The 23,656-nt window shown below is 35.7% G+C and overlaps 3 protein-coding genes across 6 annotated transcripts in view; 1 reads left to right on the top strand and 2 right to left on the bottom strand.

The window, feature by feature from the left end:
• LOC306856218 (lysosome membrane protein 2-like) overlaps positions 1-1,674 on the bottom strand; it is a 30,124-nt gene extending 28,450 nt beyond the window's left edge. For 2 of the 4 annotated variants that reach the window (XR_013782984.1, XM_079395356.1), the window contains exon 1: positions 1,350-1,661. Coding sequence is in view for 2 of the 4 variants with exons in the window: in XM_079395356.1 (XP_079251482.1) it covers positions 1,350-1,472 (123 nt within the window). In the remaining 2 variants the exon portion in view is untranslated. Of the gene's footprint in view, positions 1-1,349 lie in introns of all 4 variants that reach the window. The other 2 variants (XR_013782983.1, XM_079395355.1) reach the window with 2 other exon arrangements.
• A 6,452-nt stretch (positions 1,675-8,126) lies between these two features.
• Positions 8,127-11,421, top strand: LOC306856369 (liver-expressed antimicrobial peptide 2-like). Its single transcript, XM_079395618.1, has 3 exons — positions 8,127-8,570; positions 10,082-10,224; positions 10,929-11,421. The coding sequence occupies exons 1-3, from the start codon at positions 8,508-8,510 to the stop codon at positions 10,966-10,968; spliced, it is 246 nt and encodes an 81-aa protein (XP_079251744.1). The 5' UTR covers positions 8,127-8,507; the 3' UTR covers positions 10,969-11,421.
• Positions 11,422-11,482: 61 nt separating this feature from the next.
• Positions 11,483-23,352, bottom strand: LOC306856368 (lysosome membrane protein 2-like). Its single transcript, XM_079395617.1, has 12 exons — positions 22,870-23,352; positions 22,290-22,447; positions 20,944-21,088; positions 20,581-20,769; positions 19,931-20,022; positions 19,690-19,809; positions 18,374-18,552; positions 18,179-18,297; positions 15,821-15,894; positions 14,286-14,337; positions 13,367-13,519; positions 11,483-12,847 (listed from the first exon to the last, which is right to left on the bottom strand). The coding sequence occupies exons 1-12, from the start codon at positions 22,987-22,989 to the stop codon at positions 12,809-12,811; spliced, it is 1,440 nt and encodes a 479-aa protein (XP_079251743.1). The 5' UTR covers positions 22,990-23,352; the 3' UTR covers positions 11,483-12,808.
• Positions 23,353-23,656: the final 304 nt, after the last annotated feature.

The raw sequence follows: 23,656 nt of genomic DNA, 5'->3' as shown, positions 1-23,656 counted from the left end.
TGATTTATAAGCGTTTTGAAAAGTGGGGACATGGGGCAATATCCTCATAAGTCATCTTCTCCTTGTAATACCTGTCATACCTGTGTCATTATACACATTTATATCCTCATTTGTCACAAAAACGCACGCACACACACACACACACACACAAGCATGACATTCAGCAAATCCACGCAATGTGTTTCCTACAGAAACAGAGCGCTCAGATTCGCTGTTAAAGCACAAAACTTGGCTGATTTCACACTAATGCAACGCTGAGTTTTCACTTTCAAAAGTTTTTGTTCCAGCAGGTGATTCACTGCTACAATCTCATCGTTCTCTACATCATCTGACACAGCATCGTGTGTTTTCTGCTCCATAAGAGGAAGAAAAATCGGAGCACATGCCGACCGCAGTGAAGACAGAAACACAGAGCACATGTTACACGTCACTCTGATAACACAAAAAACATGCTCGTTTCCCGCCACTGCATGCTTAAAAAACAAACAAAAAAAAACTGGGGTTTGCAGGAAATAAATCAATTAATTAAAATGAAATAAATCAGACAAAACTTAAATTTTAATTTTAAAATATTTAAATGAATTAAATCAATAATGAATTTTTAATGCAAAAAATTAAATAAATAAAAAAAAATGTAAAAAACATTAAAATAATAAGAATAATTTAACAAAATAAAAAAAAATATGAAAATGTAAAATTCAAAACAATTTAAAATAAAAATAATCAATGTAAAAAACACTTACTAAAAGTTCAATCATAAAAATTTTAAATTAAAATAAAAACAATTTAAGAATAAATATAATCAACATAGAACATTTATTAAAAATTGTATTATAAAAATGTGAAATATAAATTAATTAATTAATTAATAAAAATAATTCATATAAAACATTTACTAAAAATAAATAAATTATAAAAATTTAAAATTAAAAAGATAGTGTATAATAGTAGAGTATAATAGTAAAAAATTGCAACTTTTAAATGTTAAATGTAAAAAAAAAAAAAACCACTGAAAAACTGTTATAAGAGAGCGCTATACAAATAAACTTGAACTTGAACTTGAATTTGATTTTTTTTTAATTGAAATAATACAGTATTAGTGTAAATGTATTAAATGTATATATACAGTATAAATGTTATAAAAAATAATTACTTTCATGTAAAATGATATATTACAATATTATAATACAATAATAACATAAAATATTTAAAAATATATAAAACAAAAATGTAAAATATTAAATAAAAAGCTGCCAAAGCATCTAAACATCACAGAAAGTGATAGTCCACTATAATAAACTGGCCAGTCCTCATGACAGCTGAGGAATGAGCTGAAAACAGACTCTTACCCGCTTCAGCTTGTTGTGGATCAAGGTCTGGAAGAGTCCGGACACAAACAAGCTGATTCCCATGATCAGGAGAACAGCGCCGACGACCCCAGACGTGAACATGCAGCAGGAGCCCTTCATCATGGTGCAGGTGTCAATAAAGCCCAGAGAACAGAGTCTGAGTCAGCAGAGCTTCTCCTCCTCAACACACACAGCACTGAAAGTACAGCAGATCTGAAGGAGGTAATCAATCAGATCCTGAGCTCAGATCATGCCGCTCCTCTCACAGTATTTGCTCTAGAAGCTCCTCAGCGGCCAGCTCACTATTTGAATGAATGACTGCAGTGTGGAGGGGCCAGACGTCAGCTGGAGTGGGCGGGGCTGAGGGCGAGAGACACAGAGAGAGACAGAGAGAGAGAGAGAGGGAGAGAGAGAGAGAGAGAGAGAGAGGGAGAGAGAGAGAGAGAGACACACACAGAGAGAGAGAGAGAGAGACAGAGACAGAGAGAGAGACAGAGAGAGAGAGAGAGAGAGAGAAACACAGAGAGAGAGAGAGGGAGAGAGAGAGAGAGACAGAGAGAGAGAGAGAGAGAGAGAGCGAGGGAGAGAGAGAGAGAGAGACACACAGAGAGAGAGAGAGAGAGAGACAGAGACAGAGAGAGAGACAGAGAGAGAGAGAGAGAGAGAGAAACACAGAGAGAGCGAGAGAGAGAGAGAGAGAGAGACAGAGAGAGAGAGAGAGAGAGAGAGAGAGAGGAGGGTTGTGTGTTTGGATTCTTGTGCTTGAAGGTGACCGACGAATGTTTTAGTGCTTTAACCAGATTTAACTAGAGCTTCTGTTATGTGTAAATTCACAACTATATAAACACATTTCACATCAAAAATCAAAAGAAAGAAAAATAGAAAGAAAATAAAAGACTATAAAGAAAAGAAAAAGAACATGTAAAAAATAAATTAATGTAATTATAGAAATCTGTGTTAATTTTCCTATTAAAAAGAAAACATAAAAAACATGCACACATGTTATAAATGAACTATATATATATATATATATATATATACATATATATATATAAACACATAGAAAATAATAATAAATTATTTATAAAATTATATAAGGTCATTCCGTGTCAACTCAACCAGAGGTCCCCGGCTCAAATTTCTGAATTTGATCATCTGAATTTGAAATATTTTTTCTGAAAAAAGATAAACATGTTAAGTGATGAAAGCCAAAACATTAAATGTCGTGGATGAATATTTATGGAGTAATCCACTTTTTTGTAGAGGGGGATCAAAATGGCAATTTTCGCCTGAGATTCATTTTGACTATCTCTCTTTCTCTCAATCTCTACACACACACACACACACACACACACTCACAGACACACACACACACACACACACAAACACACACACATTACATTACATTTACATTTAGTTATTTAGCAGACGCTTTTATCCAAGTTAAAAGATAAAGACAATGTGTGTTTATATTCACGCATTTGAGAAAAATGTGCAGTCTTTTCCTGTTTCTTTTACCAAGGCAAAAATCTTTACATGTTTGAAGAGAAAATCCTCAAATATTTAGCAGCACACGCTAAAGTACCTGTTTTCCACACAGAGCTGTTCAGCGAAGGAAACAGCTGCAAACCTCAAACAAACACTGTATAAGGACTCTCTCTCTCTCTCTCTCTCTCTCTGATTGCGCAACAATTCAACTTCTCTATTTCCTCACATCTTACAGTCCCATTTTTTATGACCCTGCTGTGTTCTTTATTCAGAAACAAGGGTGTGTTTTAAGTGCATCACAAGCAGTAAAGGGGAAGTATGTGACCTTCATGTGTCATACAGACTGAAGAAGAAAGCCGACCTCTGAACTCTCCACACCGGACACTTGAGGAGTCAGTGGAAAACATATGCAGATCCGGGCGTGGACGGGCCACTCGGAGAGAGCGAGAGGAGGAGCGCAGTGTTTGCTCCAGATCCACATGTACAGGTCAGTCGGGATAAAGTTACAGGAGTTAAAGAGTCAAACGCCTGCAGATGTTAAAGCAGCGCACACTCCTAACAAACAACACACACCTGACAGCAGATACACCCACTGATCACCCAAGATCTTTACAGTCATCAACCCATAATTTGACATTTTTACATGTAAACACTAACAAAAAGACAAAAAAACAAAAACAGATAGATAGATAGATAGATAGATAGATAGATAGATAGATAGATAGATAGATAGATAGATAGATAGATAGATAGATAGATAGATAGAGATGATTGCAAGATCCTTATAGTGTCTATTTAAAATTTTGTTTTAAATAAAAAGTAAATAGTTTTAAAAATACAAAAATTAAATATAAAGGAAAACATAGGATAAATTCTGGTCAATTGGGCCCCTTTTTTCCATTTATCCTGAATTAACCCCTAGAATATAGAGGATATGGCAAATAATGCATGTATGTGTATAAATGAAACAAAAACTATTTCAAGGATCAAGACTTTTTTTCCCCTATGTGACATAATTTCCATGACGATTAAGGTCAAGCTGGCATTGTGTCTTTGTGGTTTGTGGTTTTGGACTGTGTATCAGAGAGCAGTGAGTACAGAGGTTGTGTGTGTGAGCGGTGAAAGGTCAGATCAGAGGTCACACTCTACACTCGCCCTTTTACCTACATTCTCTCAGATCATGTGATGCAGCACTTCCTCTTCACAATCACACATTCCAGAACAGCATGTTTCCATGGTTTCCCTTGACCCCCCACACAGCCCATAATCGCTCTCAGCTCTGGGTGAAAGGTGTGTGGAGAAACATCTGACCGTCAGACGAGGAGGAACAGGTTAATGTTCTGACGTATGACGCCTCCTGCTGGTGCACATGAGAGATTAGTGGGTTACTATCGGGAGTATTTCCATTCATAACAGCCATAGAAATGTGAAAGTTAGTGATTTAAATCTACAAACTGCAGCAGTAAGGAGCATGCTGTTCATGGTGTGTGAAGCCACAGGTTCCTTTATTCAAACAATCCAGCGCCGTCGTCACAGAGACTAACAGGAATGTCCCAGGTCTTGTGACGAGGGGCCTCACTAAGGTCCTTTACAGTGCAGCCTGATTACTGGCCGCAGGAGGAGTCTGAAATAAGTCTCTTCTGCTCAGCAAAGCAGCAATTATTTGATGAACAATACTGAAAAAAATTCAGAAATATTATTCTAATTTAAAATATCTGTTTTCTATGTGAATATGTGTTAAACTGTAATTTATTTCTGTGATCTGCAACTGTATTTTCAGCATCATTACTGCAGTCTTCAGTGTCACATGATCTTCAGAAATCATTCTAATATACTGCTCAACAAACATTTCTGATTATTATCAATGTTGAAAACAGTTGTGCTGCACAATATTTCTGTGGAAACTGTGATGCATTTTATTTTCCAGCATTCACAGATGAATAGAAAGTTCAGGAGAACATCATTTATTTGAAATGGAAATCTTTTGTAACATTATAAATGTCACTTTTTTAATGTGTCCTTTGAGTTCACTGGTTGTTTTCATTCTTTCATAGAAAGCATCAGTGTTTGGACTCAAAGACCCAACACAATATACTTTAGGAACCCATATGGACTCAGATATCTGCGCTGGTATTTCCATTCCTACTGTAATTATGTCAATGCTGGTTGTTTTTAAAATGTTCATTAATAGAAACTTTGAGAATGTATGCATCAAATTAAATAACCATGATTTTATGATTCACAAATATTCACAATTCTAATTCCAAGTGTTCCTCAATAAACTCTTTCTTGGCCAGGTCACTCTTGCAAAAGAGATTTTAATCTGGTTAAATAAAGAAATAAATGAATTAATTAATTAATTAATAAAAAAGTAGTCTATTAAAGAAAACTAAATACAGGAATCATAGTAAAACAAACATACTGTGAAAAGAGAAAAAACATTTGCCAATAAAAGGCAGTAATAATAATAATAAAGTAAATGTAAATGCACAAAAAACTAATATATAAATAAAATAAAGTTATTTCATTGCAATTATTTAATAAAAATTAATTAATCACATGGCCAAAACAGGACAAACTTTAAATTAATGACTATTTAATTATTGTTTATTACATTTTAATTAATTTAGTAAATCATAATTTACTAAATTAATTAAACTATATAAATGTATATTATTTAATATACTTATTAAATAAAATATATAAAAATGTCTAATTACAATAGAATTTATATATATGGAAATATATATTATGAATACTATTTGAACTTGACAGAAACGTCACCCGTTAATAACAATGGATGCAGACGGGCCCCTGTGCTGGAGGATAGGGCCTCCCCAGCTTTATGCTGAAGGAGGGCCGGATCAGATCCTCCATTGTGTTTGCTTTCAGAAGGAGACGCGTCACTTTGACTGCTTTTGATTCGTGACTCTCAGGGGCCCAGATGAGCACATACACATACATGAAACAAACAAGGGCCCTGTGGTCAAGCCACAGACAGGAACAACTCTATAGCCACAATCCCAGACAACAATATATACACACACACACACATACACTGCTGTAGGGCTTCAGGGGGTCCAGCGCTTCTGGGGTTAATTTTGGGAAGCGTTTCCCGGCATTCATGAAAACAATGATGGGAACGCCAAGCTAGTAAAGACAAAGATGTATATATACATACATATACAGTACTGTAGTGAACGTATAACAACAAAAACATGGCATACAGCACTAAACATGAGCTCACGTTTCTTCTGATCTCCTGCAGACTAATCTGGTCACTGACAAAGAATATTCATCAGAATAATGCTCGAAATCAGCAAATTGATACATCAAATTACCCCGCTAACAGGGAACATTCTCAGAAATGTCTGGCAAAGTTATAAACAAACGTTACTTATACATTGTTCATGGAATGTTTTATTTCTGAAACCTTTTATCTGGATGCTCATAACGTTTTTATACTAAGTTTGAGAACGTTCAGAGAACATTCAGAAATAACATTCCCATAATGTTTGCAAAATGATACAATAGTAAAGATTACATTTTTTGATGCTTGATCAAAGAATCAGTGAATCACTTTAATGACTCATTTGGACAGAAACGTTACTACGACTTGTTTCAGAACGTTTGAAGAACATTTAAATATAACATTCCCATATAGTTCGCAAGATTATAAAATGGAATGTTTCCTTAATGTTTTCTACAACATTCAAAACAAACAAGAAAAATGTTTTTAAAACATTTTTAAAAGTTTCCAGAAATAATGTTTTCATAACTTAATGTGAACGTCAGCAAAACGTTCTCAGAACATATTTTTTGTTAGCTGGGTGATTAATGAATAAATAATTAATAACGAATTGTAAAACTATTATAAATCTCAGCTGTGTGAATGTTTATTGTGTTGCAGAAACGCAAACTGTATTTTTGCAAAGCTCTGTATATATATGATTTTATATAATACAGTACACTCACATAAAGCGATAGCAAAACTGCTTGATTGTTTGTCATTGCAAAATGTAATGAAAAGCTCTAATATGATACATTGAACTCTCTGAAATCATGTGATGCAGAACTGAGCACATCCTCTTCCTGAGTTATCAGCCCACTGCAGAACATCAGGAACCCCGTTACCATGGTTACTCATGACCGCCATACGTCCTATAATAACACGCATCTCTCAGGACCAACAGCAACACTCCAGCATCTAAATTACACACTGATTAATTACATGTCAATTTAATACAGTAACATGAAAACTATATAATAGGATTTATGCTAAAGAGCATTTTGAGCAAATAAATTCTGACATTTAGAAGTCAAGTTAAGAAAAAGAAAATGATTGCACAAGCTCAGAATTACTCAGTTCCTCTTACAGAGCGAAGCACTGCAAACATGTGCATGTTAGAAAGAGAATGTGTGTAAAGATCATCTGAGATGAGAGAGTGGATGAGCTGGAGTAACACTGCCCTCTGTTGGACAGGTGAAGAAAACCTCAACAACACACACATTCATATGACAGCTGTGCTTTTGTTTTCATTTTTCATAATAGCTCAGTATGGATGTGCTTCTGTGAAAGCTAAAAGGAAGTGAAAATTACTTTTTTCACATCCTGTTCTTCAAATTCAGAGAATATATGATAATATTATTTAAAATTCAGACACACTTGAAAATTTTTTAATTTCTAATGTTTTTCAAAACCTTTGATCTGTCATAAATGCTTAAAATCAGTCTGTATTAATAATTAATTTACATTAAACTTAAATATCATTGCACCCAATCTAACAAAAATGTTTAAGAATGTTGTGCTAATGTTCCCATTAAATTATGAAAATGTTAAAATGTTTATAATGTAAAAAAAAAAAAAAAAAAAAAGTTTTTTAAATGGCTTTGTGAACATTAGAGACAATATTAAAGGGACAGTTCCCCCAAAAAATGACAATTCAGTCATCATTTACTCATCCTCAAGTTGTTCCAAACCTGTATGAGTTTCTATCTTGTGTTGAACACACAAGAACATATTTTGAAGAATGCTGGTAGCTAAACAGTTGACGGTAGCCATTGACTTCCATAGTAATCAAGTCAGTGAAAGTCAAAGGGGACCAGTAACTGCTTCTTCAAAATATCTTAATGTTGAGCAAAAGAAATACATTTATTCAGTTTTGGAATAACTTAAGAGTGAGTAAATGATGACAGAATTGTTATTTTTGAGTGAACTGGCCCTTTAAGAGAATGTTACATTTGATCATTTCGCAAACATTAGGGGAATGTTACTTTTGAATGTTCTCTGAACCACAGGAAACTAACAAGAAGTAACATTTAAAAATGTTACAAGAACGTCCAACTAAAATGTTTCAGAAGACATTCCATAAGTGATGTGTTATTAAAGACCAGATAACGTTGAACAAACGTATCTGAGAAATTACATTTATTGCACTATTATTCCAACATGATATTTCCCTGTGAATGCGGACTGCTCAGCTTGGACTTTGAGCAGACAAACACGAACACCGGATCGAGTGACTAACGTGAAGCTCTGGCGTGGTCCTCCAGCTCATTAGCGGTGGGTTACCCTCGCAGACGTGGACTCGTCCCTGATCATCGATCTCTGATAGTCGTATCAGCCTCATATAAAGCGCTCTCTGATAGACGTTCAGCTAAAGCCTAAAGATGATGCCCGTGACCCGGCTGCTCGTCCTGACCGCTCTGCTGTCTCTGCTGCTGGCCTTACAGGTACATCCTCTCACAATCACCGATCTGACCCCATCAGAGACCACACCACTCACTGACACACACCAGAAACTGCAGCACAAACCATGTTCACAGAAAAGTTTCAAAATTAAAAACATCTCTATTTAGTCTTGCTTTCTTACAAAGAAAGTTTTATGACGTGTTTCATTCAATTTAATCAGTATTCATATTCAATTTCGTTGTATTTAATATTGGTTTTCTTTTTTATACATCAGCGATTTAAAAAAAAATGTTGTTTCTAAATTATTTTCATCTCATTTGTTATTTCAAAACGTTTGTCAATCAATTTTTCTTGCCTGGAAAGCACTTTGAATTGCACTGATTTGTTTGAAAATGATCTAATTAAATAATTAAATAAAACTTGATTGATGCTAGAAAATTCTAGTAAATACGAATTCAACACTTTGAATTAAACATGAGATTTTGAAGTAGATATATCTATAATCTTTAGCTTCTTTATCTAATTAAATTAAATCATGTTAAAATCATGTTTTCTTAAGTTGAAATATAATATGAAACAAACATATTTTTAAATACTTTTTAAAATTTTATTACATTTCAAAAATATTAAATAAAATGGCCAAAAAATATATTGGTAAATAAATTCTGAATCAGACTTTAGCAAATATACTTAATTATATTTTTGAAGACTTTTTTTTTTTTGCTGCTACCACAAATAAGCCAATAATAAAAAAAGTTGTGCATATCAGTGTCAGTCATAAAACACACTATCAGCTGCATGTGTCACTTGTTTCTAAAACAGGATCATCTGGTAATGTGCATGTGAGATGCTTCCTCCAGCTGGAATAATAAGGCGATGCTGCATGACGGACTGAAGCGCTTGTTTTATTCTGCCTGCTGCTTTTGTTTGCACATGTACTGTAACACTTCTGTAAATCATTGTCTGGAGTTGCACAATGTCACTCCCAGAGCAAATATTTGGGGTTTGACTGACCTTGACAGCTTTCTAAATTTAGCGGCTTGAGTCTAAATTTATACATTTGGGACATAATTTCCTCTACAAATTGCAGTGAAGATTACTTATTAAACATTTGCACATCATATCAGTATGGAAGCTCATTTCTGCCATGGAATAAAATTAAAAAGGTATTGGGATTTTTTTTTCTTTTCTTTTTTTCCCCCATCTCACAATTCAGATTTTGTTCCCTCGCAATTGAGTTTATTTCTCCCAATTCAGATTTTATTTTTTTTTCTCTCAATTTTGGGAAAAAAGTCAGAATTGCAAGATACCATGAGAAGAAATGTCTGAATTGCAATTGCAATAAATTCAGAATCGTGAGATAAAAATTTGCAATTACCTACATTTTTTTATTCAATGGTGGAAAAAAAATTAACTCTAAGACATAAACTAAGAATTGTGAAAAAAAAAGTAAAAAAAGTGATGAGATATGAACTCAGAAATGTGAGAAAAAAAATGACAAGCTTAACATTTGAGTCTAACACGCACCATCTCTCTCTCTCTCTGTCTGTAGGTCCAGACGGCACCCATAGACACTGACTGGGCGACCGGACTGATCCACCGGGCCAAGCGCTCGTTACTCTGGCGATGGAACACTCTGAAACCCGTGGGTTCTGGATGCAGAGATCATTATGAGTGCGGAACCAACTACTGCAGGTGAAGAACAGCACTAAACACCTCGGTCCTGCTGCTGAGCTCTCGGCGTCTCGAGTTCGAATCCCCACTTTTTATATTCAGGGGCAGAAAATGGAAAAACAGCTTAAATATTTTCTAGCATCAATCAAACAGTTTAAATCATTTCCATGAAAAATTAAGTCATATTCTTGTTTTGTTTTTTTCTTCATTTATTTAAAAAAACTTAAATGATGCCATTATTAATGATGCTATAGTCAACTAGAAGGATCCCTGGCCTATAGCACAAGTAGATGGTTTCCCTCCAATAAATGAATGATGTTACTTCCTGCTAGATGTTGTAGGCATGAGTATCCATCCATTCAAACCAAGCTGATAAATAAGTCATTGTGATAAAATCCTTTAAAATGGGGTAATATTTAGCAGGAAGCTATTTGAAAATGATTAAATTGAAATGCGATCCTCACACGGGATTTTTGCAAATTTATCTAAAAATATCTCTATATGATTGTATATTGACAACTCTAATCATAAAAACACTTTCACACAGAAACCTGAACCAAAAGCTGTAAACAGATAAGAGTTTATCACAGAAAACATGAATCAGCAACTCCACAGCAATTCAGATTTAACGGGAATATTTTAACACATTTTATATTTCCTGTTTTTATGAGTGGCATATTTTTATGCGAGTGCTTCAAAAATAACCTACTTTTCCTCACTTTCAGGAAACACACGTGCTCCTTCACTAAAGCTCAACAGGCCTGACCGGAGATAAATGATGACAAATCAAATGATTGAAAACTAAATTGTGCATCCCTTGATTTCTCCAACATCATGACCTACATCAATCTGACAGAACATCTAAAGAGACTTTCAGATCTACATCAATCTCAAGACTGTATTCAGGTGAATCCCAACAAGAAATGGTCATATTAACCTCCAAAATCAGAACTGTTTTAATTTATTTGATTTTGGGCCGAAATATGACCCGGTCTGTTCTTGACACATTCACCTCCTCAGGAGCACGTCTACAAGAACTCCAGTTGCATCATCGATGTTTTATAGTTGTACAGATCTTGATAATGTGTAAAATATTAACTTTGCATCTATATATAGTTTCTGATTCAGATTCAATGACCTGATAATATAATCTGATCAAATACAAACACACATGGCAAAAGAATCTGTGGCAAATCTATTTCATTATCAGCTGCAGCTTCCAGAAGAATCAGGACGTATTTATTTTGTAAATATCAGACACGTAAAGTGAGATGGTGTAACATGCTTTAGTTTTTTAAAATGTTTATTGTCTCGTTATTATTGTTACATTGATAGTGCAATATTTTTTGAAGGAAAACAAAAACTAAAAATGCTCACATAATGAAATAAATGCATAAAAAAATGAATTTTAAAAATGGAATCAATCATTTTAAACCTAAAACAGTCAGCTAACATCATCACTGGGTCTTAATTCATAAACACAGTTCACATTAACATTTCACAATCGTCATAATCATGAGATTTCATCAGATTTGCACCCTGGGAAAAGTACATTTACTGTCAAGCTGAAGTGAAACTGAAATCAGACCACATCTTCAGATCAATCCCACAGGCATCACGTATTGTAGTGATATTGTGAACTTCACTGAAACAAAATTAGCAACCCTCAAATCTTCCCTTTTCAGACCACAAAAACACCAAACCAGCCATGAACTGCCACCAAACACCTACAAGAATAAAACATTAAATGCACCATGCAGGACATGAGGTTTATGAAACATAAATAAAAACTAAACCAGTGCATGAAAATGAACATTAAATATTACAGAAACTGAAACGTTGAAGCTGAATCTTCTCAATGCTGTGGTAATACTGATGAAACACTTTATACTGCATTTACTGAACACAAGGTTATGTCTGGTTCAAGAAACTGTAGTTTAAATTAGTGATTATGGTCAATTTCTTTCAGGAATATTGTAAACGTGTTATTAACTGACTATAAAAATTATTGAGCCAATATACCATGAAAATCTTGGTTTGCGTCGAAGAAAATCACTTATATGGCAGAGGAGAAAACAAGCACAAATACATCATGTCAACAAACCAAGTTATTTAGTCATTTTAAAAAAGGAATTAGTGATTTTAAAATGCGTGTGGCACATTATTGACTGTCAGATTCATGTGAAGCAGACTAAAACTTACATTAGTCCTGACATCAGCATGAATTGGCACCGCTGTCAGTTTATTTGTCAGATGAGCTCATTGCAATTGCATAAGTGTATTAATATCATTGTGATGTGTACATGTGACATCAATATCTCCAGCACTGATGTGTAACGTGCTGTCACTCTATTAGTGTTTTCTGATATATAATTCAGTTTAGGACATGAACTCATTGGCTGATTTGGACACGCCTACACTATTTGGTTCTGTGATACTCAATTAATCATCTGAAGCATTAAATGCATTAAAAACAGGTTTGAAAGACCTGGATCTGAGGAACTTTGCACTTTGAGTCATCTGCTCCTTGAACCGACTTTGGCCGTATGAAAATGAAATCAAGCTCAATGTCTAAACACATGGTTCATCATGACGTCTGGGGAGTTTACGATGAAAGCAGGGGCTGCCGCTCGGCCTCAGAGCTCTGGGGGGAAAAAAAAGACATTAAAATACAGTAATTGAAGTTATAAGCAGCACTGCATGTGGCCTTTGTGGAGAAACACAATCACGGATTGTGTTGCATTGGGAAAAAAAAACAATTATAACTGGACAATTTTATGCAATATTTATGTGTGCTCTTGTGTTTTTATGCTTATTATAGTATCACTGTATTTCAATGCTAACATAAATTCTATTAGAATCAAACATGACTTGAGTTTCCTGTGCATTTCACATGAAAGGTGCTACATGTACGATGAATTATGGCTGATTATGTAGCGTTCGAAATCTAAAAACGTTTTTTTGCCCTACTGACCAGTGCTATTTTAGTATCATTTATATAGTATTATAGTTTTTATTTAATATTTTGAAGTAGCTTCATATTTTTACGTTTTATTTTAATAAAGCTTTTTAATTTTTATTCATCTTTGGTATATATATATATAAATTTATATCAAAATTGGGGTTTGTATCAAAGATAATGACTTTGGAAAGGAAGCCTCACCGCTGGCGTCTGCTGTCGGCACATGAACACGATGAAGATGACGCCCAGTAAGATGCCTACACTGATCACTATGAAGGGGATGTTGATGATCACATTAGCCTCGGTAACAACCGCGTGCAGCTTCTTGGCAGATTCCTCGTCAATAAGGACACTCTGGAAAACAGGATGGAAGCGTTTAGAAGATAAGAAGAGATGAAGAAAAACACTTTCATGTCCTGCTCAGGCCCTTTGTTGTTCTGTCTGATAACGTGAACTCAAAATAACTGCTTTAGAGTTAAGATCTCATTCAACAGAACTAGGATCTTTTTCATTTAGTACACTTTTATCCAGAAAAAAAATAATCATCTTACGCTGAGACTGGTTTATCTCTTTATTTTTAAACATGAGTCAAGCTGATGCAACCACATCTCTCTCGGTCTCATTTACTCTTGCATTCGTGTCGTATAAAGGTTAATGTAACTTTTGCATCATGTTTGGACACTTTATCTGTTGCACCTTTCACCTGATTTTGCATCTCAACAAAGCAACAAAAACACACGTGATGAAAAGACCAAGACAGAAGCGCTCGATCCGTCTGGACTGCAGCTTCACAGAAATCATGATATTCATGTTTATAATATCTTCATGCCTTACAGTTGCATTTAGCAAATCAGATCTGGATGATAACAGAGATGAATTCTGAGACAATATATAAACACTCCAGCAGTTGAGGTTTGCTATATGGTATATGTGGCTTTATGCGAGAGTGAAAATGTTTTTCAGTTCATTTTTCTGGTAATCGAACCCATGACCTGGACATTGCAACTATTTGAGTTGAACTATTTGAACTCGAAAGGAACATGTTTTGACACGTACACAAACTTGACATGCTATAAAAGCCTTGTAGAAAAATACAGATGATAATTTTCTAAAAATGTACCTCATTAAGGTACATCACTGGAAACACCAGCGTCCGGATCTTCCCGGTTTGACTGCAAAACAAAGAAGAAAATATGATTTTGATGGTATGTGAAGATGCAGAGCAGGCTTATTATAGGAAACTAAAACTAAAAAACTTTACCTAAACAAAGTGAAACCAGAAAAAAAAAACTAAATATTAACTAAAATTATACTATATAATAACACACATCAACACCCATGGATTTAGGCCCATCAACAGAGGTTTGAAAAAAAAAAATAAAATAAAAATGCTGTTTTTCAGAACAATCCTCCACCTCCTGCACATTCTTTGGTTTCCAATATTTCCTGCATATTTGAACCCTTTCCAGCAGTGACTTCACATGGAAGACAATTTGAGGACTCGTACATAACCATTATATAAGGTGAAAAAATTTACTGACGCTCAAGAAGGCAACGCAATGCATAAAGAGCTGGGGGGTGTAAACTTTTGAACAGGATGATGATCAACACACACACAAACCTCTACAAGAAAAAGCCTCTCAGACGCACACTATCAGATGAATGGGACTGTGGGAAGGCAGCTCACGCCGGTTTGTCACACTGATAATTCTATGCGAGGAGAGATGTTTTCCGTTCACACGCTCATGAGCAGGATTTATCTGCGTTCTCAGATAGATCACATTTCAAAATCAAGCCAATGAGCTGTCGGCTCAAGTGGGACGTTCGGCAGCATCGAGTCTTTGGACCACCTGACCCCCAAACAGACTCGGAAACCGATCCGCTTGCTTCACGTCCTAAAATAACTCTAACACGCAGCTGTCAATCATTACAGCTGGACTGACCTACTTCAGGTCATGGTTCAGGAGAGGCTTATGTAATGAGCTCATGTAACCCAACAGCGGGTCTCCAAACACATCTTACTCAATCAGAAGTCATTCTGCAGTTACAGGCTTAAAATCACTCATCTGTGGTCAATTTTACATTAATGACAGTGAAAGAGTGTCAATCAAATTAAATGCATCAAAACTAATTAACTGGAGAACAACAGTCTTCAAATGACAAGTTAAAGGAGGTGAAATTACATTTCTGATACAAGTCAACAGAAAAACACAAATGCTAAAAGCTGTGTTCAAACTGTACTATATTAAACTAGAAACATGCAAATGACACCACAAACTATATACATATAGTAGCTATAAAAATAGGTTTTGGAGAAATAAAACATTTAAACCGTGTCAGATATTTTTCCACCTGTAATGCAATATTGAAACCAACACAATTCATGTAACAAACAACCAATAAAAAAAACCTTTATGGAAAAATATAATATAGAAACATAAAATATGAAACAATATTTTTTCTTGAATTTTATTGGTTTTATTATCGTATTAAAGGTGGAAAAAGATCTGACAATTATAATTTTTATGTCCCAAAAACCTGTGATTTTAACAGAGGTGTGTGTAGACACTTTGTTTCTAGATTTCTCTATTTTTTGAAGGAAATGTTAGCAGTCCATCTAAACTAACTCAGGTCACCTGAGACACTCCTCCTCACCTGAACCCCGGGATCTGATGCAGGTAGACGTTCACCTGAACACGCTTCGCACCCCGAAGCAACATCCCAGTGAGCTGTGAACACAAACACACACAAAATCAACTTCAGAATCATTAAACACTGCAAAAACGCTAATAAATCGGACTATTGGTTAATATTACTCAGTACTGGCTTCTTACAAATCCCTGGGGGTTTGTGAGATGATGCAAAGCTAATAATAATCATAAATGTGAAATTAAAATAAATATATTTTAAATAAATAAGACACTAAATAAAATTAATTAATAATATTAAAAATGAAAAAATTAATCATGTTAAACAAATAAAGCATTTAAAAATAATAACTACCAAAACAATTATTAATATACTCATATGCAAACTATATGCACTTTATAATCATTATATACACACTATACTAGTTATATGTACATTATACTCATTATATGCCCACCATACTCATTATATATATATTTTTTTTTGTATAGTGCATTTCATGATGCAAATCATTGCAAAGCAGCTTTACAGAAAATTAAAGTTTCTACATCAAATTTAGTAGCTTATCAGTGGCTTATCATCTCAAATTGATGTCCATATGGCAGAAATGTACAGTAAAAATCATGCAGTTAGTTAATGTCATGTTATCAAACAGATGGTGAACACTATAAACAACAATGATTATATGTTGTGATCAAATTTATAGCAAAATTTGGTAGTTTTGTATGTTATGCACACTATACTCCTTAAATACACACTATACTCATATACACACTATAACTACACTATAAGTACCAGTCAAATCAGGGGTTTTCAAACATTTTGGATGATATGGAGAATTGTGTGTGCGTGTTTATATTATTATTATTATTATTTATTTACCTGCATGTCATGTGGCCATTAACTTACATTAAAGAACTGCAAAATGCATCTGTGTAGTTAAATGATCGAAGTATTAACTTATAGGGACTTTGAACTTTTAACTTAATACGGTGATGATATGTTTTCTTTACAATATCATAAACTGATGAATCGCTTACAAGACGAGGAGCAAGAACGTAAATAGAGTTTAATCTTATTTAAAGTGAACTTTAGGTAAACGAAACTAAAAACTGCTGTTAGACTGGCTTTTACAGAATAGATGTTTCCTGGTTGGATTCTGATCACCAGCTGTTTCAGGATGTGAAAAATATATTCACTGACACTCAAACACATCTGCTTATCTAAGAATGAATCCAGAGGTGTGTGTGTGTGTGTGTGTGTGTGTATACAGCACATCTGCGACCCACTTAACACTCAAACGCAAAAACATTTCACCCACAAAAGGTGGGAATTTGCCTATGTGCTGTGTGCCAAAGGCATGATGGGAACTGACATGAGAAAACATTTCATAAAGCGACACACACATTCCCAGCAATTGTAGAGATTCCAGTCACGTGCACATAACAACAGCCTGACTCTAACCTCTATCCTTCAGTAGAAATAAAATAAAATAACAGTATATATAATAATCCTTCAGTACCATGGTACGTGGTGGTATTACCATCTGATACGGTTACTGTAGCACAGGTTTATAGGGTAGAAGGAGCACCTGAACCTGTTCCAACTGAACCTATACAAACACCATAAAACACACCCAGAGTACACTTTATCCTGCTGATCCGTGGAGATCCCAAACCTGCAGCAAACACACGTGCAGTTATTTAACATGCTCCTGGAAGAATCTAGTGCTCCAATAATTGTATCTTATTGAATTGCTTTAGTACAAAAGGTTTGTAGAAACTCTTGACTGTAAACTAAACAAACTCCCACGACACACAAAATAACCAAAACTGCCACTGGTTTAATTACTAACTTCCTGCCGGGAAGTGGGCCGTGTCTGGACTAGCTGGGAAATCAGATATCATCATCCTAACATCATCTGCTTTATCAGAGAGTGACTCAGACTGAAGCGTAAAATGTGTTTGTTCTGTCAGTAAATAATGAAATACAGACGCTGTCACTCATTCATTCACTCGCTCTTCATATGTAGCAATGCTATCAGTCAGAAACGTGAGTTTTAGAAAGAAACAGAATCTGTGTCTCATTAGTATTGAAGCCTGAGTGTGGTGTGATGATGCCCTCTTCTGGCAGTGCAGAAAAACATATACTGCAGTATATACATTATACTCATTATCTATTGTCATTATGAGTTGGAAATGTTCTACTTGGAAACATGCAAGTGCATGAATAAAGCATAAACATCAAACACATTCTGGCTGGTTGTGATGCAGTATCACGCAGCATTATGCTTTCAGTGAGGAGAAAAAATGTCCGTTTCTGATCAATTCGTCAGACCTTTTCATCAGGTTTACACAGACTTACCGGGTTGACGTCAATGACCGTCTCGTGCTCCTCCTTGTTGGGATTCATCCCGAAGACGTCCTGGACAAATTTGTCATCTGCCTGGTAGAAATGAGGGGAGGACATGATGATGGGCGCACCTGAGAGGAGACACACACGTTAGCGGGACGTCCCGGTGTCTGTGCGGTGACAAACAGCATTCAGACTCTCACTAACCTTCTTTGCAGACGCTGACGTTGAGGAGGCCAGAGCCGAGACAGTTCCCGGCCGGCACACAGAAGCCTGCGTTATCCGGGTTAATTGTAAGATTGGCGAAAACCTCACTGGGTGGGACAAAACGGAACCCGGGAACCCCTCGTACGCTCACGTCAGACTCGTACAGGGCATATATAGACCTGTCAACACAAACATGCATTAAACACACACGGACACCACTGCCTTTAATTAGGACTGTGATTGTCTTCTTGTTTAAGTAAACAAGCAATAAATCTGAAAAGCAGATTTGTGTTTCAGTTTGACCTACTTCTCAGATTTAACAGCTTTGTTTGTGTGACTATAATTTCCCTGTAAAATGGTTCTGGCTGAAGCATTGTTTCTTTTATAACATGTTTCTATGTTTGATAATCATTTCAGTGAACTGCTGAATAGTTTTGCTTGTTTGGAGGCCTGATTTAGACCTAATTAAACAACCACAGAGCAGCATGACGAATCACACACACTTGACCCACATACACCCCTTACATACACTCTTTTAGGGAAAATGCTTGGTCACATATAAGCACTGAGTGCAACAGGTCACACATTCAGACCCAATATGATCAATACTGAATCAACAACAGCATTTATAAACTAAACCTTTAATCAGTGACTCAGAAACCATTATTGATGTACAATAAAAATTGAATATAATTTAATATTCTGTATTCATGATTTGGCAACTGAATGCGAATATGCTAAAATATTGTTTAAATAGTTGATATTCATCATATTACCATTTATTATTCATATATTTAGATTATGCATACATCATGCATTAATATTTGTCAAGTTATCATCAAATACTGTACTGTTCAATAGTTTGGAGTCTGCAAGATTTGTTAATGTTTCTGAAAGAAGTCTCTTCTGCTCAACAAGGCTGCAGTTATTTGTTCAAAAACACAGTAAAATCTTAAAATATTACTACAATTTAAAATAGCAGTTTTCTATGTGAATATGTGTTAAACTGTAATGTATTTCTATGATCTGCAGCTGTATTTTCAGCATCATTACTCCAGTCTTCAGTGTCATATGATCTTCAGAAATCATAATAATATACTGATTTACTGCTCAACAAACATTTCTGTTTATTATCAATGTTGAACACAGTTGTGCTGCTCAATATTTTTGTGGAAACTGTCATACATTTTATTTTTCAGCAATAGAAAGTTCAAAAGAACAGCATTTATTTGAAATAGAAATCTTTTGTAACATTGTAATTGCGTTAATTAAGATCCGTTAACAGATCGGTGTGTTTAAATGGTCTGCATCCTCACCTGCACAGATCAGAGGAGAATATATAGAGTTTCTCTGTTTTTGTGATGACTGGATGGAAAGATGCTCCGTCTGTGCCGTTGATCCTGTTACACCCTTCTGTACTCCACCAGTTCAATGTACTGACAAACAGAACAAATAATCCATAATTCACTCTTCTCTGCTGATTGTGCAGCTCGTTCTGAATTCATTCATGAATCTTCTAGAGATAAAACAAGACGGTGAGTTTTCTGCTGATTTTACCTCTGTCCGTTCCACTCGTCTATACGAGCAAAGTCCTGATAATTCTGCTTCCCCGTGAAGAAAATATATTCACCGTCATCGGTGCCATTTTTCTGAAACACAGCCAGTGACACGAGAATGAAACACATGTATCAAGCACAGTTACATTGACGTCTTTTTTGTTCACCAAGGTGCTTTCGTTTCTATGTAAACGTTAAAATATGATTCTTTCAGAAATCATTCTAATATTCTGATTTGCTGCTCAAGAAACTTTTCTGATTATTATCAATATTGAAAATAGTTGAATATTTTTGTGCAAACCATGATACACTTTATTTTTCAGGATTCACAGATGAATAGAAAGTTCAAAAGAACAGCATTTATTTGAAATGGAAAGCCTAACATTGTAAATGTCTTTACGGTCACATTTAATTCATTTAATGCATCCTTGATGAATAAGTGTTCCTGAAGCTGAACCTAATAATCAGCCAAAGAGAGAGCTGGTGACTGATGCCACAAACCTCAGACAAAACACATGATTTGAGTCATTCTTGTCTAAAGCACAAACACTGCACAATGACACACACACTGAACTTTATTATTAAGTGTTAGAGGTATAGAACGTGTACTAGTAATAGTGATGACTGACAGCAAACACCACGGCCACTAACCTTATAGAAAAGTCCAAAGTGGTCATCCATCTGGACCATGGGTTTGATTGCTTTAAGCAGCGGATCTTCGTAACCCCACAGCAGGTCACCGACTCTGAACGTCCGAAATATCCCGATGCCATTTGCTTTCATCAAGTCAGAGATGATGCGTTTGACCGAGAAGGTATCTTTGAATTTCTCCATCACAGTCTGAAGTCAAAAACACACATACACAGTGCATTATCTAATCTCGGACTTCATTTCTTTATGCAAACATTTTTGATTTTGATTTTAGGGTGAAAAGTGACATGCTTTCACAAGATTCACTCATTAAGCATGTGACATGCTCTCATCTCTCTGTGGTTTTAGAGATCACAATCTCACCACAACAGGGATGTCGACCGTTCGGACGATGTCGTCCTCAGATCCGCGTGACATGTTGGGCTCAAACACGTACGTCTTCGGATTGACAGCCGCCACTCTCGTTCCGTTGTCCAGAAATTTCACTTCCTCCTTCGGGCGATACTCCCTGAAAGAGGAAATGTGGCTCTTATTGACTTATGAAAATCACACTGTCATGGAGCTGAGCAGTTTTAAAACAGCGTCTATTAAATGAATAGAAAACAACAGGTCATGTGATTCAGGATGAATAATTACTCAAATCTGAAGCGTTATGTGGTTTAAATTAACAGAGCATCGTCAAACGTGTGCAAGAGAAAACAGCAAAAAGTAGTTTGATAAAGCTTAAAGTTTTAAAGTAGTTTTAAAATCATTTTCAAGTTTGGATCAGTTTTAAAAGCAATTTTAGGTTTGAAGCAATTTTAAAAGCTTGAAGCAGTTTTAAAGGGGTCATCGGATGCCCATTTTACACAAATTGATATGATTCTTTGGGGTCTTAATGAAAAGTCTAACATACTTTGGTTAAAATTTCTCAATGGTAGTGTAAAACACCAAAATCAGCTGTTTTCATCAAGCCATTATAGTCCATGTTGCTTTAAATGCTAATGAGCTCTGCTGACCCCGCCCCTCTCTTCCGTGGAGTGACGAGCAGTACTGTTTACTATAGCCGCAAAACTGGCTAACTAGCACATTATTAGGAAAGGCGATTTGCAAAGATTCATAAAAACCCTTATACTCTCTTCTTCTGTAGATGAACCTGGATCATGAATGATTCGCGCAAACATAGACACATTTAGGCAGATCAGGAATCATAGAATTCCCTTCAAAATGAAAGTAACGTTAATCCTCTGCATCTTCAGCGGCTCAGATGTTGGGAGTAAATGACGACTGCTATATTCATTATTACATCCAACAACTAAACACTTCAATCACTTAATCGGAGACATCTGGTCTTCGTCTGGGGGGGGGGGGGGGGGGGCTGTACTGAACTAGGTCATTCTGACAGGAATCTCAGAACAGCCTGATTTGAGAAAGGGGTTAGGGCTTTATGGATTTTATCATTATAGGATAGATGTGTGCACACACTTCCAACAGTCTTTTATGTTCAAGCAACTTGTAAAGTGAATTTTGCATCCGATGACCCCTTTAAAAGCTTTCAGTTTGAAGCAGTTTTAGTTCGAAGCAGTTACACAGAATATCTGATGTGTCATAAAGGGAAACTTGTGCAAGAGAAAACTTCAGCAATAACAGAGTCATGTGAGTCGCCTTCCTGTCCGTCACACATCAAGAGGAAAACAAGATGAGCAGATGTTTTTAGTGTCCTCCCTGACCTGTACGTGTACGGGCCGATCTGCAGGACGACAGGTGTGTCTCCATCCAGAACCTCTGCAGGATTGGTCAGATTAAAGAAGTAAAACTGCATGTAAACCGGCGGCGGTGGGTTTTGAAACACCGAAAACGCCTCCGTTCCATTTTCCAGAACTACTTGCTGTAAAAGAAAGTGAATTGTGGGTAGAAACAACCAAAATTTTGTTTTAGAAATGTATATTATTGTTTCATAATATTACAGTCATGGTATCATGACGGTAATATTATGGGAGTTGAAAATAATAATGATTTATATAATATATATCAAAACTTCATTTTTTTATTAGTAATATGCATTGCTAAGAACTTAATTTGAACAACTTTAAAGGAGATTTTCTCAATATTTAGATTTTTTTGCACCGTCAGATTCCAGATTTTCAAATAGTTGTATCTCAGACAAATATTGTCCTATCATAACAAACCATACATCAATGGAAAGCTTATTTATTCAGCTTTTGCATAAATCATAAATTGAGCCTCATGGCTGGTTTTGTGCTCCAGGGTCATGTATGATATGAAAAACACACGCTCATACTCACTGACCTCCTTTATAGTGTTGTTTATGAGCTTCTGAAAGACCTGCGTCAAAGCCATCGAGATCCCGGCGATTAACAGCAGAACACAGAGCACCCCTGCACCGTAAACACAGCAGGACCGGAGCATGATGATCCAGCTCGGACACAGACACAGAGCAGCTGAACCGGACTCAAGAGTGTTTACATGTGTCTCTGTCAGCAGCACACACAGAGAAATAAAGCATCACGAGACGCATGTGTTCCTGCAGGCGGCGCTCGACGGCTCACTCAGACCATCCTCCATAGACACACATTCAAAACTCACAGCGGGTTTTGTGTTATTAGAACACACGTGTACTCTGGAAAGTATAATCATTTAAAAACTATTAATCCAAAAGATTTTTAAATGACATGCAAAAGAAAATACGCTATTTAATTCTGTACAAAAGACGTGCATATACACGCTGCACCGCAGATGATGAGCAGCGCTGAGAGAAGTATCAGGAGTCACGTGACAGCGCGGCACACTCTGCTATACATTACACTCGATTAGTACACTTTAATTTACATTTAACTTAAAAATACACAGTAAAGAAGTAAATTAGTTATTATTATAAATTATCACTGGTCCAGTGAACCCGATCGATTAGCGTCACGCCCATATTGAGACCGTGTACCATCCTATCTTAGTCTATTTCTAGAATGAGTCATGAACTTTTATAACACATTTATTCCAGTCATTATTATGACCTGTGATCTCATTCTCATTAAATTCAACAGACCTCCACATTCACCTGAATTACTGTAACATAAAT

This window comes from Barbus barbus (assembly GCF_936440315.1).
Source record: "Barbus barbus genome assembly, chromosome: 36".
In the NCBI taxonomy this organism is placed as follows: domain Eukaryota; kingdom Metazoa; phylum Chordata; class Actinopteri; order Cypriniformes; family Cyprinidae; genus Barbus; species Barbus barbus.
Note: the sequence above shows the minus strand (reverse complement) of the source record. Positions and strands in the feature narration are given on the sequence as shown.